General features: G+C 32.6%; 1 protein-coding gene across 1 annotated transcript; it reads right to left on the reverse strand.

The window, feature by feature from the left end:
- Positions 1–285: 285 nt before the first annotated feature.
- LOC129921253 (dynamin-1-like protein) lies at positions 286–14,684 on the reverse strand. The gene is made up of 8 exons (XM_056002991.1): positions 14,455–14,684; positions 5,552–5,696; positions 4,815–5,479; positions 4,302–4,753; positions 3,917–4,238; positions 1,678–1,891; positions 1,396–1,607; positions 286–1,335 (listed from the first exon to the last, which is right to left on the reverse strand). The coding sequence occupies exons 1-8, from the start codon at positions 14,554–14,556 to the stop codon at positions 1,279–1,281; spliced, it is 2,169 nt and encodes a 722-aa protein (XP_055858966.1). The 5' UTR covers positions 14,557–14,684; the 3' UTR covers positions 286–1,278.
- Positions 14,685–17,220: the final 2,536 nt, after the last annotated feature.

A 17,220-nucleotide genomic window follows, 5' to 3' on the forward strand; every position in this document is an offset into this window, starting at 1 on the left:
AGATTTTTATTTGATTCCCTGCCTCTCCCGGATTCAACGTAAAATTTTAGGATATTTTCTAATTTTGTATGACTAGGCAGTTGAATAAGAGCAAAACTTAGAGAATTTTTGTTCGCTATTTAGAACAAATTGATATCCATTCACCGTGGGATTTCGGCATAAAGTAATATAAGGACCACCTTAATATAATCACGCTCTGAAAAATTCTATTTGAAAATGCACCAGTAACAGCGTTTATAAGGCGCACAATATCAAGTATTTTTTAAAACTACACAACTACTGTACTAATATTTTTAGTATTTTTCGTTTATTTAATCTCTTATTTTCACCAAATTGTACAAAACCAATTGTGTCAGACTAGTATGCTTTTTATATGGTTGGTTTGAAACAAATTTCACAAAACTTTTTTTTTTATAATCATGTAGCTTTAATGATTCTTAATTGTTTATTTATTTTTTTTTCTTCGTTTTTTCAGGAATGGTATTTTATACAATATTTTTTATTTTTAAATTTATTTTTTCTCTGAGGCGAACAATATTTTTAATTTATAATGAATGGTGTTAATGTGTGATAATAATAATAAATGTTACTGAATAAAGTAGCGAAATAGCGAACACAATTTTATTTAGAGTGCATTTAAAATCATTTTATGAGAATGTGTGTTGTTGCACTTAATAGAGAAAGAAAGAGAGAGATAAACATTTTTTTTCTTTAGACTAACAGCAATCAAAATGTGTAATATACATTTCTTTGGACATTACATAGTTATATTATTATTATTATTTTCTTGTATAAGTGATTAAAAGAAAAAAATACAATGAACATTAATAATTTTTTATACAAGGACATAATAAATTTATAATGATTGAAAGTAAACAATTTCGTTTAACTACAAATTTAATAGATAGCATTAACAAGTGCATTCGTAAACATTTTGTATATATATTTTTCAAGCTCAATTTCGCTCAACAAATATACAACATACCAAGAAATATTTTTATGACTTAAGTTTGATTTTTATTTACTTGTTTTAATATTATGATTCGCACTATAATATCAAACATTCTTTTTTACTTCTATAAATATAATGCCTAAATTTTAATATAAAAAAAAACACAGTTTCAACAGGTTGAGTGCCGAGTATTAATCGAGCTCTGGATCTGCTTAATAGAATACAATAGACAATTCTTAGAGCAATCGGTATAACGATGCTCCAACAACCAACCAGTTTAAAACATGCAAATAAATACGTTCTGGCTCTTTTTTTTAACGAAAGATTTACCACATGTGAGTTTCTCGAATCTCACTGATGATGTGATTAGCACGAGTTAGAGCCTAAAACGAATATAAAAATCGTTAATTCTTTTCTTTTTAAAATCATTTCCAGTTCATTACCTTCAACATATCGGCAGCCTCTTTCCTTCTAACAGCAATATGATCTGATTCATTGAGAAGAGTCTCAGCTCTATCCGATTTGTATAAATGTGTAACAAGCTCACTTTGAAGATTATCTTTAACATAGTTAACTAAGAAATGCATTATAGCCTTTGGTACTGAATCTTGAATTGATTTACGAATTATGTAGAAATATGATTTGATGAGACGTTCTGTTCAGGAATAAAAACAAATCAATAGTATTTATTTGGTTTAAAGGAATAAATTAAGATTGATACATACCAATAACATCACAATCTTTTTGTTCCTTATCAGTAAGTCTTCTTGCTGAATTATGACTGGGAACATCAGGGAGTAAATTAACAGCTTTAACTGGGCTTGCAATCATATTGTGAATTGGTGTATTGGTCGCTGAATTTTCCATGCTCTGTGCTGGCGGTGGAAGCATGTTTGATAACCAATTGCTAGGTGTTGAATGCTGCTCGCCATTGTGATTCTATTAAAATACACAAATTATTTTGTTTAATACAATCGAAATGTTTCCCAAATATTTTTGAAAGTAATTCCAAAATGCTTTCGAATTACGTTTCGCTTGTTTCTTCATTTTATTCAAAAATAAGACAGGCTTCTAGACAGATAGAAGGGTCTTCCATAATGTTGAAAGCCGGAAAATTCGACAGGCCTCGGATTGTTTTTTTTGCATCCGTGTTTTTCCAGTTCGATTGAGTCCGATTTAAAGTTACCATTTGATGAGAGTAATTTAAAAATTGGGAGGAGTAGACTCTAAGTCACCACTGTATGGTACAAAGCTAAATTTAATATAAGCAAAACAGAAATGATTTCAAAGATAGACCAAATAGAGTGGAGCTGCACCATTTTTTGTTTTAGTATCTCAGTCAAACTGATACGCCTCATCAGGATGACAGTGTAGAATGCTTGCTACTCCATCTTAAATGGAAGAGACTCAAGTGAAACTTCAAAACGAAAAGAGAACTGCAGCATAATGATGCACTGTCTTGTATTTATTTTAATATTGGTTTTAAAAGAAAAGTGCACAATAGAAAGAAAAACACAATCTGAATTATTTTTCCAAAATCTACACAATCACCCCTGTTCTGATTTTGGTTTACTAAAGCAATACTTTCGTTTTTGATAAAGAAGTGTTCCAAATTTCATTTAGTTTTTAATTCTTGCGGACTGTGGTGTACAAACAAACTATCGCGGTCCTATAAATTTATTTTTTTGATGTTTTCATTTCGTTTCGGTTCAACGTTTTTAAATCTGTGTGAAAATCAATTTCGTTAACGAATTCAATTCAGAGCGAAAATCAGAACAGGGGTGAATATCCAGAATTTGCTAATTAAAATGATGTGTTGCGAAAAACCCAAGTGAGGTGTTACAGCTTTCTTTTTAATCATGGAGTAGTGGCAAACAAAGTGAGTCTTCTCACAAATGAGGAGAAGACGAAGTAAAGTCGATTGCGATTTGACCATAGGTTTTTAAAGTGTGCGAAATCAGCGCACAAGTTTCAATGTACTGTTTTTGTTCGCCAAGCAACTTCTCTTTACAATGAAAACGGTTGATTATGAAGTACTAAGTTGTGCCGGAATCTGGTAAATATCGACTTATAAAAATGCAAGAAAGTTTTAGAATAGCTTAAAGTTTGTTATTTTGTTGAGGATTCCTGCCATGGTGGTAAACTATTGGTGTTATGGAAGACCAAAAGCACTGGATTTAAATGGATCTAATAGGCATTTATAGTGTATATTCTATTCGGTATTTGTCATTAGATGCAGAACATGCAAAGAAGTCTCAAGTTTAAACTATATAAAATTCGGCAACGTAACATAACGTAAAATATCTTTCGTATTAAATATTTGACCTCCTGAAGGCTCTGGTTCATATGGGTTAGGATTTCACTCGTATCATTAATAAAAAAAAACAAATTCATTAAATTTTTCCAAGGAATTTCGTTTAACACGGTTTTCACATTCACAACCAAACTATGTGAGTTTTAAAGCTCTTTAACCTGAACAATATTTTTAGTCGCTCATCCATCAAGGCCACTCCAATGCATTTGTTATCTCAAGTTTTAATTCTCATTTAGAGTCATGGAGTATAGCAGGTTTCATTTTTTTAATAATATTTTTAAGATTATTTTTTCATTTCTAAAATTCCAAACTTATCAGGAGCTCGAGAAGCTCAAAATAGTATTTCGAAAGCTGAACAAACATAATAGTTATTCATATGTATATGTAAAGCCTCAATAGTGATGTGCACGACAAAAAGAAATTGGCGTTTTAAAAAGATTCAAAGTTCATTTGCTGAAACAGTTCGAACAATTTTCAAACTTATCCTGAAAGGCCGGTGCCTATGAAAAAGAAATCAATTCAGCCAACTTGGCATGCGAAACTGTCAACAACTAGTTATTGACCAATTGGCTGAGACCCAAGAAACTATTTTGACGCAAATTAATATTCTACAAAAAACAAACAATAAACAATAAATTTTAACAACCAACCTGATGATTTTCCTGTCTGTCATTAGCATCTTGATGTTGTTGTGCTGTAACTTGGGGTGATGAATTAGTCGTTCGCGGTTGTTGTTGACGCTGACGTTGCATATTCATTTGCATTTGCATTTGTGAGAATGGCTCATTAATTAAATCTGCCTTCAATAGACTTGGTACCAAAGCAGCATCTTTATGGAAATCTGGATGTTTGGTATTAATGTAAGCCAATTCAATAGCAACTAAATTCTCCACCATAACATTAGTTGTTGGCAAACGACGTCTCAACAATTGTGTCACAACATCGACGATTTTTTCATGTAATTTTGGGAATCTAAAGCAAATAATAAACAATTTACAATAAAAAAAGTTCAGGAATGATAAGATAAGAATTTACCTCAACATTTCCTGTTGAACCTCATTACCACAATGTTGAATGATTCTCTGCATTTCCTCGTGAATCAATTCAACACATCTCAATGAAGGCTCTTCCAAACGACGAATTTGACGTTTAACCAAAAGTTCAAATGAAACCTCAGGCACAAACAAAGCTGGCCTAGGACCAGTTGCATTGCGAATGGCTGTTAGAATATCCATTTTAGTTAATCCAGATAGTGGATGAATAGAGTCCAAAGTACGACCAAAAGTCTCATGGAAAATATAACAAATTCGAGCGCCACCACAAAGCTCAGTGGTTTCAATGTTCCTGGCCGTGCCTTCAATAGTTGAACAATATGCACTGGCAAATTTGGTTATTATCTGAAGCAGAGTTTGGCTTTTGTCAGTCACATCTTCGCCGTATGAGTGTAATAGTGATTGGAACTGCGATGACATAACATTCACACGTGTCTGGAAAAAAAAGTACAACAATTTAAAAATTTATCCCATCAAGTTAGTACTTTTCATTTACCTTTAAATCAGGGAGACAATCCCTAATGTGGTGCATCAGAAGACGATTCAAAGTCTTCGCTAAGTACGGTGTTCCATTTCTAGTAGCGAGAGTTGGATATTTCCTCTGCAAGAATGCAGCTTCATCCTTTAACTGGTCTTCAATAGTTTTCTTATCCATGATATCTTGTTGAGATCGATTCATTACACCAATAATGCCTAGTTTAACTGGAATCACACGACCGCACAATATATCAATTGCATCGGTGCCAGCATCCATGAGATCAAGTTTCGTAACAACAGCCAACGTACGTCGTCCATCTGGATCAACATCCTTGGCCAGTTTCAATGCTTCACTTGTTGCCATATCTGTGTTGGCCGAAGTGACTGCCAAAATAATCGAGTTCGGATTTTCAATATACTTAACAATTAAATCTTTAATTTGTGCCTCAATGTCTTCGGGTTGATCGCCGACTGGTACTTTAGTTATGCCAGGTAAATCGACAAGTGTTAGATTAACGACACGTGTTGAGTATATTTTGAGATTGATTGGCTCTGGGCATATTCCTTTGTTGCTGCCCGCAGCACGATCTGTTTCATTTTCGATTTCTTGACGGATCTCATTGAAGTCAGTGTAGGTTTTTCTGGTGTGCAGGAACTTTCCCCATTCTTCGGTATTGACTGTGCCTGTGGGGCGAGCAACAAAAGGATTACGGAAAATTCCACTTACAGTGTTAGTAGTAGTTTGAGTAGACATACCATTTTCGGCTGAACGATGTTCTTTGTCATCGATGGGGGAATATATGAGTTGTAGAATAAGGGGACGTCGTGTTACAATGCCAGTTCCTCGGGGTAAAAATGATCGTCCAACTAAACTTTCAATTACTGAACTTTTACCGGAACTCTAAAAAATATATTAATTTTCAATGAGAATGATTTTTAGAGAGAACGTTAAGCTAAGGAAGAAATGAATTTTGATGAAAATTTAGATTAGACAAAACAAATTTTGAATAAACACAAAGAGACTTGTTTTATATTTGATGAGCAAGTGATGAAACGCTGACTCATACTGCTTATTGATCTGGAAAAAATATGATTCATCTTAAAATATGTTTGGCTGGATCATTTCTCTTAAATTGGTTGTTTGTCTTGTAAAGAATTATAAATATTGTTTGCCTCAAAGACAGAGTTGTCAAAACGGTATCAAATTTCCGTTTCAGATTGATGAAACAAATCAAAAGAAGATAATTACAAAATGTATATAATCTTATGTACAGTAGAATTAAATTAGAAGCAACTAAAGATTAAAGATAAAGTGAAAGATACTTAGGTTTTTATTGAAAATGTTGGGTTGAATATAATACGAAAATCAAAGTTACTAACTAATCGGTAGTTATTTTATCTATAAACTTGCTTAGGGTGGCTTATGATTTTCTTGTGGATTGGAAGATTAACAAAAAAGCTTCCTATGAAAGTTATCTTCAGTTACGTTTGCAAAGTGTTTCCGGACACTTGAGTTCGCCACCTGAGTCACGAACACCAATCCCAGTCGTTTGTACATTAACTGTTTAGCCGGGTTAGTTTTCTTTCATACAACGCTTTTGCGTCTTCTTCTTCACTTACCGTTTAATCAAATCGAAATGATTTATTATTTTATTAAAAAAATGATAAAATGAGTTATTTGATTATTTTTTTTTTGTTCTTTTTGTACAATTTGAAATTCGTTTCACAAAACCTTTTTATTCCTTGACCCAAAAAGACCTTCGAGATATTTTAAAGGTTTTGAGAAACAATTTAAAATATATTCTATTCTCTTTAGTTTGGAAGTCTTTTTCTCTACATCAACGATACAGTCGTTTCAAACTTTATGTTGTCAAGGGCCATTTGCTGAAACGAAACTTAAATAATTTAAGTTGAACATAAGCTCTTCTGACGTGCTTAGCAAAAAGGGCGCATATTCATTTTTGTAGTTTTGGGATGAATGCATTTTACTGACAAGAGAAAGAGTTAAAAATTGTAATTGTGCTCAATTTCAAAAATGATTTTAAGCAACTTTTTTATTTTAGTTAACAAAATAATTATATATTTTTCAAGCTTGCCAAATGCGTATCTAATTTTTTTTTTAATTTTTAGAGCTAGTAATAAATGCATTTTTCTATCGAGGAATACAGCGGAGTAATATCGTTGTGCTCATCTCCATTGACTATTTTGAGCCACTTGGAATTCAAAATGGGCTGTTTTTAGTTAACATATAAATGAGGCATTGTTTCAGGATGTCAAATATGCCTTTAACTCAATTTTGGATTTTTTGCTCATGCGCCCTTTTTGCCTAGTACGGCAGTCTTATTCTCTACTTTTTCCTCTGCCTAAACTGTCACAAAAGAATTTATGTAGAACATAAATGCTTAAGTTTCGATTCAGCAAACGGCTCTAAGTTTTAGAATTCATGAGTCTTTATTATTAATCATCAGAGTTTTGCAGAAATAACATAGACAATTCGTTAAAAATGCGAAGACTTATCGCCTGAAGTTCTGACGAGGTTGATGATAATGTTCATCAATTTTATTAATCTTACAATTTTTTCGTATGTTTCCATACTTTGCAGTGACTGCTTTTTTTTTTTTTTTTTTTTCGTTCCGTCAATTCCATTATAATCTTTGAACAACAACAACATCTTGAAGGTGCTACCACCAAGTGTTTTATGGCTAGAGTTACAGTACTGTTTCACGGATGCCAATCCGATCATCAGACTCCTTTTTTATTCCATTTTGTGTGTGGTGCTTGGTCTAGTAATTTTTTCATTTGATTTGAAAAACTTCTTCCGTCACACTTGAGTATTGAACCTAGACCAAGCGAGTTCAGAAGCCAGTACACTACGCACTGCGCTACCTCACCCACGTGATTAGCCTCACCCAATTGCAGGTTTTCTTAGTTTATCAACATGCAAATGAATAGACTTAGCATTTTTACTAGCTCCTTCAAGTATGATTGTTGTTGTTCGGCTCTTTCATGTTTTTCTCCATAGTCTTAAGCATAGCAACAATTCGTTTGCATATACGAAAGTAGGAAAGTGATTAGAAAGATGTTAGGCGCGGGCCCTGATTATTTTTCATCATATTAAGTTTACAATTTTTTCGTATGTTTCCATACTTTGCAGTGACTGCTTTTTTTGTTCCGTCAATTCCATTATAATCTTTGAACAACAACAACATCTTGAAGGTGCTACCACCAAGTGTTTTATGGCTAGAGTTACAGTACTGTTTCACGGATGCCAATCCGATCATCAGACTCCTTTTTTATTCCATTTTGTGTGTGGTGCTTGGTCTAGTAATTTTTTCATTTGATTTGAAAAACTTCTTCCGTCACACTTGAGTATTGAACCTAGACCAAGCGAGTTCAGAAGCCAGTACACTACGCACTGCGCTACCTCACCCACGTGATTAGCCTCACCCAATTGCAGGTTTTCTTAGTTTATCAACATGCAAATGAATAGACTTAGCATTTTTACTAGCTCCTTCAAGTATGATTGTTGTTGTTCGGCTCTTTCATGTTTTTCTCCATAGTCTTAAGCATAGCAACAATTCGTTTGCATATACGAAAGTAGGAAAGTGATTAGAAAGATGTTAGGCGCGGGCCCTGATTATTTTTCATCATATTAAGTTTACAATTTTTTCGTATGTTTCCATACTTTGCAGTGACTGCTTTTTTTGTTCCGTCAATTCCATTATAATCTTTGAACAACAACAACATCTTGAAGGTGCTACCACCAAGTGTTTTATGGCTAGAGTTACAGTACTGTTTCACGGATGCCAATCCGATCATCAGACTCCTTTTTTATTCCATTTTGTGTGTGGTGCTTGGTCTAGTAATTTTTTCATTTGATTTGAAAAACTTCTTCCGTCACACTTGAGTATTGAACCTAGACCAAGCGAGTTCAGAAGCCAGTACACTACGCACTGCGCTACCTCACCCACGTGATTAGCCTCACCCAATTGCAGGTTTTCTTAGTTTATCAACATGCAAATGAATAGACTTAGCATTTTTACTAGCTCCTTCAAGTATGATTGTTGTTGTTCTTACTTGAAGGAGCTAGTAAAAATGCTAAGTCTATTCATTTGCATGTTGATAAACTAAGAAAACCTGCAATTGGGTGAGGCTAATCACGTGGGTGAGGTAGCGCAGTGCGTAGTGTACTGGCTTCTGAACTCGCTTGGTCTAGGTTCAATACTCAAGTGTGACGGAAGAAGTTTTTCAAATCAAATGAAAAAATTACTAGACCAAGCACCACACACAAAATGGAATAAAAAAGGAGTCTGATGATCGGATTGGCATCCGTGAAACAGTACTGTAACTCTAGCCATAAAACACTTGGTGGTAGCACCTTCAAGATGTTGTTGTTGTTCAAAGATTATAATGGAATTGACGGAACAAAAAAAGCAGTCACTGCAAAGTATGGAAACATACGAAAAAATTGTAAACTTAATATGATGAAAAATAATCAGGGCCCGCGCCTAACATCTTTCTAATCACTTTCCTACTTTCGTATATGCAAACGAATTGTTGCTATGCTTAAGACTATGGAGAAAAACATGAAAGAGCCGAACAACAACAATCATACTTGAAGGAGCTAGTAAAAATGCTAAGTCTATTCATTTGCATGTTGATAAACTAAGAAAACCTGCAATTGGGTGAGGCTAATCACGTGGGTGAGGTAGCGCAGTGCGTAGTGTACTGGCTTCTGAACTCGCTTGGTCTAGGTTCAATACTCAAGTGTGACGGAAGAAGTTTTTCAAATCAAATGAAAAAATTACTAGACCAAGCACCACACACAAAATGGAATAAAAAAGGAGTCTGATGATCGGATTGGCATCCGTGAAACAGTACTGTAACTCTAGCCATAAAACACTTGGTGGTAGCACCTTCAAGATGTTGTTGTTGTTCAAAGATTATAATGGAATTGACGGAACAAAAAAAGCAGTCACTGCAAAGTATGGAAACATACGAAAAAATTGTAAACTTAATATGATGAAAAATAATCAGGGCCCGCGCCTAACATCTTTCTAATCACTTTCCTACTTTCGTATATGCAAACGAATTGTTGCTATGCTTAAGACTATGGAGAAAAACATGAAAGAGCCGAACAACAACAATCATACTTGAAGGAGCTAGTAAAAATGCTAAGTCTATTCATTTGCATGTTGATAAACTAAGAAAACCTGCAATTGGGTGAGGCTAATCACGTGGGTGAGGTAGCGCAGTGCGTAGTGTACTGGCTTCTGAACTCGCTTGGTCTAGGTTCAATACTCAAGTGTGACGGAAGAAGTTTTTTAAATCAAATGAAAAAATTACTAGACCAAGCACCACACACAAAATGGAATAAAAAAGGAGTCTGATGATCGGATTGGCATCCGTGAAACAGTACTGTAACTCTAGCCATAAAACACTTGGTGGTAGCACCTTCAAGATGTTGTTGTTGTTCAAAGATTATAATGGAATTGACGGAACAAAAAAAGCAGTCACTGCAAAGTATGGAAACATACGAAAAAATTGTAAACTTAATATGATGAAAAATAATCAGGGCCCGCGCCTAACATCTTTCTAATCACTTTCCTACTTTCGTATATGCAAACGAATTGTTGCTATGCTTAAGACTATGGAGAAAAACATGAAAGAGCCGAACAACAACAATCATACTTGAAGGAGCTAGTAAAAATGCTAAGTCTATTCATTTGCATGTTGATAAACTAAGAAAACCTGCAATTGGGTGAGGCTAATCACGTGGGTGAGGTAGCGCAGTGCGTAGTGTACTGGCTTCTGAACTCGCTTGGTCTAGGTTCAATACTCAAGTGTGACGGAAGAAGTTTTTCAAATCAAATGAAAAAATTACTAGACCAAGCACCACACACAAAATGGAATAAAAAAGGAGTCTGATGATCGGATTGGCATCCGTGAAACAGTACTGTAACTCTAGCCATAAAACACTTGGTGGTAGCACCTTCAAGATGTTGTTGTTGTTCAAAGATTATAATTTTATTAATCATTTTTTGAATTAAACCAAGCCATTCAAGGTTTTTCATTCATAAAAATATTATAGGTTTTTGTGTGACAAATATGCGCCACCTTGTGCTATATATTTAAAATGTCCCCCGTCTAAGTTAAACTAAAAAACAATTATGAATACGCCACATTATTTATTTAGCTAACAAAACCATTGCATTGTTTTGATTTTGTATGATTTTTGTATTTGTATGATTTTTGCAATAAACGTTTACTAAATGTTAAAAAAGCGTACTCACACTTTGATTATTGTGATTTATTTGAAAATTGAAATCAATTTGAAAAACGGAAACTGAAAAAAGAACAACGAACAACAACTACTATTTACGTCAAGAAAATCATTAAGTTACAATTAAAACTTATTTTCAATCTCATGAAGTTATTTGTTGGAAGTGACAATAACAGAATTCAATTATCTTGAACTAAACGAACGAGTTAACAGAATTTATTTGTCACCGCTTTTTTTTAGTTGTTGAATTCCTTTGTTAAATGTTATTGTGACGTTGTTAAATGAATTAAAATTCGTACCAGTTTCAAGTAAAAATATTTATATAGAAATACAAAGAGTGTTTAAGTTATATTAATTTATTTGGTTTATTTTTTTTTTAAGGGTGATAGAAGACAAATTTGAGTAATATGAATTCCACAAATTTCATTATTTATAATAAAATAGTATCAACAAGAGATTTAGTAAATATAAAAAGCTATGGCTTATGTTGTCAGCAAAATAATTGAATGATAGCTCAATTTTTTTATGAATGCATAACTGAGTATGTACAATTGTACATACATACGATTATATTGCAAGTAACATAACGAATTGAATGGTCCGGTCGAGTAAGTTTCAATTCAACGGAAAGAGGTTTTGGCAACTGTATTTGTTATCGTATTGGCTTATTTTAAAATATATTACAACGTTTCTTAAGAAATGAATAATAAAAAAAAATAAATAGAAATTATAACAAAAACTAATATACTATACACATAACGACTCAAGTTATAAACATAATCAAACACAAAATAAAAGACAATATTAAGTTTTCTACATTTAAAAAACAATGTAATCTCCCAAAAACTGTACAATATTTAAACCAAAAATAACTAGTATTAAATAACATTTTCCTTGCACCTAGAAGGGTCAACTATGTATTATTTTTTTGACAAAAATATTTTTACTAGTCTTAATTACAATCTTCAATCACACCAAATGAATTATGTAATTGAAAATCAAAAATATGTTCCTGATATATTTAAATTTCTATCAGAAATGTTTTGGTTTTACTAACATGTCCTAGTAAAAAACTTATTTCAGTTTGATTAAAGAAACAATAAAACAAGGAAATTCAAGACCAGGGGCCTATTTCACAGGTTACTACATTAGCTACATCAACGACTTTAAACATTAATTGGTGTTGCCTGTTGGACTTCTCGAAGCGCTTTTTTGATATTTTATTGAGATGCGCATTTGGTCAATGAAAGCAAAACCAAGTATATGCTGTGGTCAAACCCTCAACACCGACGTATTGGACAAAACGTCATCATGGAAAGGCATTACTTCGAGGTAGTAAAGGACTACTTGGTTATAATATAGACAACAACGATTAATTAAACGAAGGTCAACTCTTGCCAACCGCTACTTCTTTGGTTTGAGAAGGCAATTGACCAGCAATGCCCTCTTAAGCAACTATACAAGACTCTTATCATTCCATTCATGCTATAAAGTGGATGAAGCTCATTGGATTTTGTCGAGAAAAGATCTCCCGGCGATTTTTGTGCGTGTCATCATTGTTTGTGATTGGCAAAGAAAGTAAAACAACGAACTGTATAGGTTTTACAAGGACACCAACCTAGCCAGACGAGTAAAGGTGCAGTGACTGAGCCTATTTAAAACAGAGGAATGGCGCAGTAGAGGAAAACCTGTTGTAAGGTGGAGCAGGAGACCTTAATAAACTTGGCCTGCGGTACTGGAAGCATCTGGCTAAGTATAAAGCTGGCTGGAGAAGCTTACTGGCTGAGTCCTGAATCTACAAGGAATAGTAGGGTCACCTTAAGAATCTGGTCATTCTAAGTAAGTAAGATCGCACACTTCTATGAGCATGCGTTTTCAAGTCCTCAGTTTTTCCAAGATTGGGTATAATAAAACAAACTAGAACTGAGTTACTCCATTTAGTCAAGATTTTCTAACTATTCATATTTACTTTTTTTTCTTTTCAATGCTCAAGTTATTATAGGTACAAAATGTACCTTCAACGAATAAACGTTTTTTCTTCGAAAGGTCTTATAAGAAAAATATTAATCTAATTGGACTAATTTTTGTCGACGCTTACGGCCATATTATTCACTAGTTTAATAAATATATCTGGATGTAAGGAAATTGAAATGTCAAAAATAAATCCAAATCCATAATATTCACTATCAGAAAAAAATATTCATTTTTAACTATTTTTTTTTTTTAACTATTTTCATAGTTAAAATCGGGATAACTATTTTGGATTTGGATTTATTTTTGACATTTGACAATAATTTTACATCCAGATGTATTTTTTAAACTAGTGAATAATATGGCCGTTAATGATTATAAAAAAATTCTAGCAAATATTTTCGTCGAAAACTCATGAATTTCAGGGGAACTCTCTATCCAACAACCCTACCCACATATTTAATTATAAATAACGTTAAACGATTTTGTAATATTTTTTTAATTCATGAGTCATTTTAATTGAAATTATGACGGTTTCTTGAGTGACATCTAATAAACAATTAAAAACGAGGCCAATTAATTTTTAGCCTAGACGCATTTTTTAGGTTAACGACCTCAATCTACAATTAAAAAAATAATCCGCAAATGGGTATGCAACCTATTTGCTCACATTAAAAAAATGCCATCACAAAGAGGTTCTAAAATACATTGCAATAATAATGAATAATTTAATTCCATTTCCATAAAAACTATAAATAATCAGAGAAACGGTCTACAATGCAATTATTGGAAAAACTGTCTTGTGTCTCTTTTGCAAAAAAAATGTAAACAACAATATTCGCTATAAAAAAACATTCAACATCGTCTTCGCTTTTAGGCTTAGAACATATTCGTTTTTTCATTGCGGTAGCTGTTGTGTAACTGCTACCCGCCTCCTATTTTTAGATTAAAAAAAAACACAAGGGAGCCTTTCAACACATTAAATGGAGAGAATATCCACATTGCAAAAACATAAAAAAAAAAAAAAAATGAAGAAAGAAGCCAGTTTTTTTGTTGAAATGTATGACAAATCTTTTTTAGGAAGAACAACAAAATAAACAACCTCGGAATTGAAAAAAAAAAATCAGAAATCATTAACAAAATATACACACAATGACGACTTCCTCAGCCTTAATTCTTTGCAACAAAAAAAAGAAAGATCCTACTTTTTTCATTTAAAAGATGCATCAAAATGCCGGCAAATGAGATTACATAATTCACAAAAAAATAATTCTAAATAATTTTACTTTTGTAGGCCAAAATGAATCTAGAAGAATGATAAATCAATTTGAAATTTTTTCCTCCTTCCAAATATGCAAGCATAATGAAAATGTATTGTTTTTTCTTTTTCAAAGGAATCTATTACCTGACTGCCAAGTACAACAATTTGCGGTAGCTGAATTGAATCCGATCCAACTGTATTGAAGACATCTTGTAATTTATTTATAACCGGAATTAATGCTTCCATTGTTTTGGAATAATATCACACACAAAATTGTATTTTTTTTCTTTGAAATAATTTAAAATGCAATCAGAAAAAGTTCGCAGTACAATAAATTTTTTCTTCCTGCTTCGTTCTTATAGCACCAGTGCTGACAAAGTGCAAAATTGAAATATGAAATGTCAAAGTTACAGGTTTGCCAACATTGTTTAGATAAATTTGCAAAGTGTACAGTAAGAACAGAAGAAAAGGTGAATTGTGCTTGAGATTACAGATGGCGCTGAATACATTTTTGTATTTGAAATTATTTTGTGCAACGCACAGTGGTTTGGGTTGTATGGAGATGGCGTCATAATTCAATAACTTCTGAACTACTTGTTCAATAGGGATGAAACTTTCAAGCATGATATAAAGTCTCAAAAGAATTCACCACACCAAATTTCCGCCCACTGACACGCCCACTCACAAATTTTTTTTCTGTTTTTTTTTGTTTTATTAATTTTTTTTAATAGTATATTCAATTTTTATTTCAAAATCAAACTCGAAAAAGTAATTCTCATGTTAAAAAAAAAATAATCAATTATTAAAAATACGAAATTTCAAAAAGTCAAAATTTAACCTTTTTTTCTGGAGAATTTATATTTTCTATGACGGAATTGAAATTTTGTAATTTTTTCTCAACTATCTCGCCACTTTTTACTGCCCAAATGTCATAGACGTTTTTTACACACTACAGGCAAAAATAGATCGTACCTAAGGAAAATTAATATAAAAACAAAAAATCAAAACGGCTCAAAAAGGCTCAAAACATACAACACTTAAACCTCAATTGCGCAACTTGTGGTCGATTGTGGGTGCTAAGATTATGTTTTTCTTAAAGCTGACATATCAAACAACTTTTTTTGCTTAAGTTATGTTAAGAACTATTTTAAAAGTTTACTTGAAGATTGACAAAAATAGAAAAAACGCGTAAATGGTACATGACTCTACCCACATAAATATAAAATTAAGCGCACAAATATGACAAAAAAATTAATAAAATAATCTACACACCTTCCTTTTGTAATTCCATTTCAAAAAAATATTGATAACTTCACTTTTATAAAAAATAAAAATACTTGAATTTTATCAAATTTATTAACACCTGTTTTCAACAAAAATTGAATAATCAGTTCACTTTGAAACCTAAAACAAAATAGATATCACGTGACTTGTAAGAAAAAATGTATGCAGCAGTAAATATTGAACTATTATTTATTAGAATAAGTCACTTGAGACAGAAAAAACGAACTTTATTTTTTTTATTTTTGTCATATGGGCGAAACCACAGTGCAACGGTTGTTTTAGAGAAGAAGCTTTGAAGATCACTTTGGTGTATGTGTAACCTTTTGAAGTTATACGTCTTTTCCGACGTTTGTATCAGAGTGAAAATTAACTTTTTGACAAAACATAAATGATAGAATTTCAAATGTGCCTGACAAGGAAGTGCGTTCTGTTTTATTCGCCGATGTTAACAACTATTGTTAACAATAGCCCTGTTCCATTGGAGGTGGTAGTTTACTCGTAAACTACCACCTCCAATGGAACGGGGCTAATAGTTAACTACTCAAGCTCTTTTTGCCGATTGGATACTATTTGTATTAAATGCGTTGAAAGCACGTTTTATTGAAAATCGCTAGTAAACTACTTGTAGTACTTATTGCCACCTCACAAAGGAACAGGGCTATTGTGATGTCACTGCATCGTTTCTAAATGCAATGTTAAAGTGTCAAATAGTTATATTTTGTAACTTTTTCCAACATAGATTCTGGACATCAAGAGTTTCAATGTTAATCTGTCAAACACAACTTAATTAGGAAGAGAGGGGAAGATGTTAGAAGGGAATTTATTGTTTGTTTTCATATTTTAAATTATTTAATGCATATTTTTGTTTCAATTTGCTCAGAATTCAATTTGAAATAATTATTTCAGTACCAAATTAATTCTTTCGTGTTTATTCATTCATAAAATTGATCTCAAACAATTTTGCTTTAACAGATCAACAATATCTAATACTAGTCGTTCCTTTATCGAAGTTAACATTTTCTAACAAAATCTAACAAAAACAACAACAACAACCAAAGTTAACTTTATTTTACAAAAGAACGGGCCAAAGGTGTACAATGCCCTGAAATCAGCAGACACAAAAAAAAAAATTAGAGTTGTCATATTTTTCGCTTTCGGGTTTTTCTTGTATATTTCTTGTATGTCCTACAAAGAGATTCAAAAATGTATGCTAGTAAAACTATTTAAATGGGCCAAAATACTATTTAGTGTCTAAAAAAATGTCCCTTTTGTTGAATTTCATTTTTCTTTAAGAAAAAGTACAAACTAGTAAAAAAACTATATTGAGCTATAAAATTAACATTATTTTGATTAACAAGTTTGAAACCAGTGGCGTATCCAGAAAAAAATTTGGAGGGGGCTAGAACATTTTTCAAACATTTTTTAGAGGGGTACGAAAAAACCGCAGCACAGTAGTGAACTGTGCTGCGGTACTGAAAGTGGTATGGTAGCATTTAACTGCTCTCGACGTCGACAGCTTCGTACTACTGTCTCCTGTTTTCAAAGTTCTTATGTGTGACAAACACCATTTTCGATATAAACGCCCATGTTCCGCAATTCGACCGAAAGTGAATTGAAATCACTTTT

Source organism: Episyrphus balteatus, chromosome 1, assembly GCF_945859705.1.
Source record: "Episyrphus balteatus chromosome 1, idEpiBalt1.1, whole genome shotgun sequence".
Lineage (NCBI taxonomy): Eukaryota > Metazoa > Arthropoda > Insecta > Diptera > Syrphidae > Episyrphus > Episyrphus balteatus.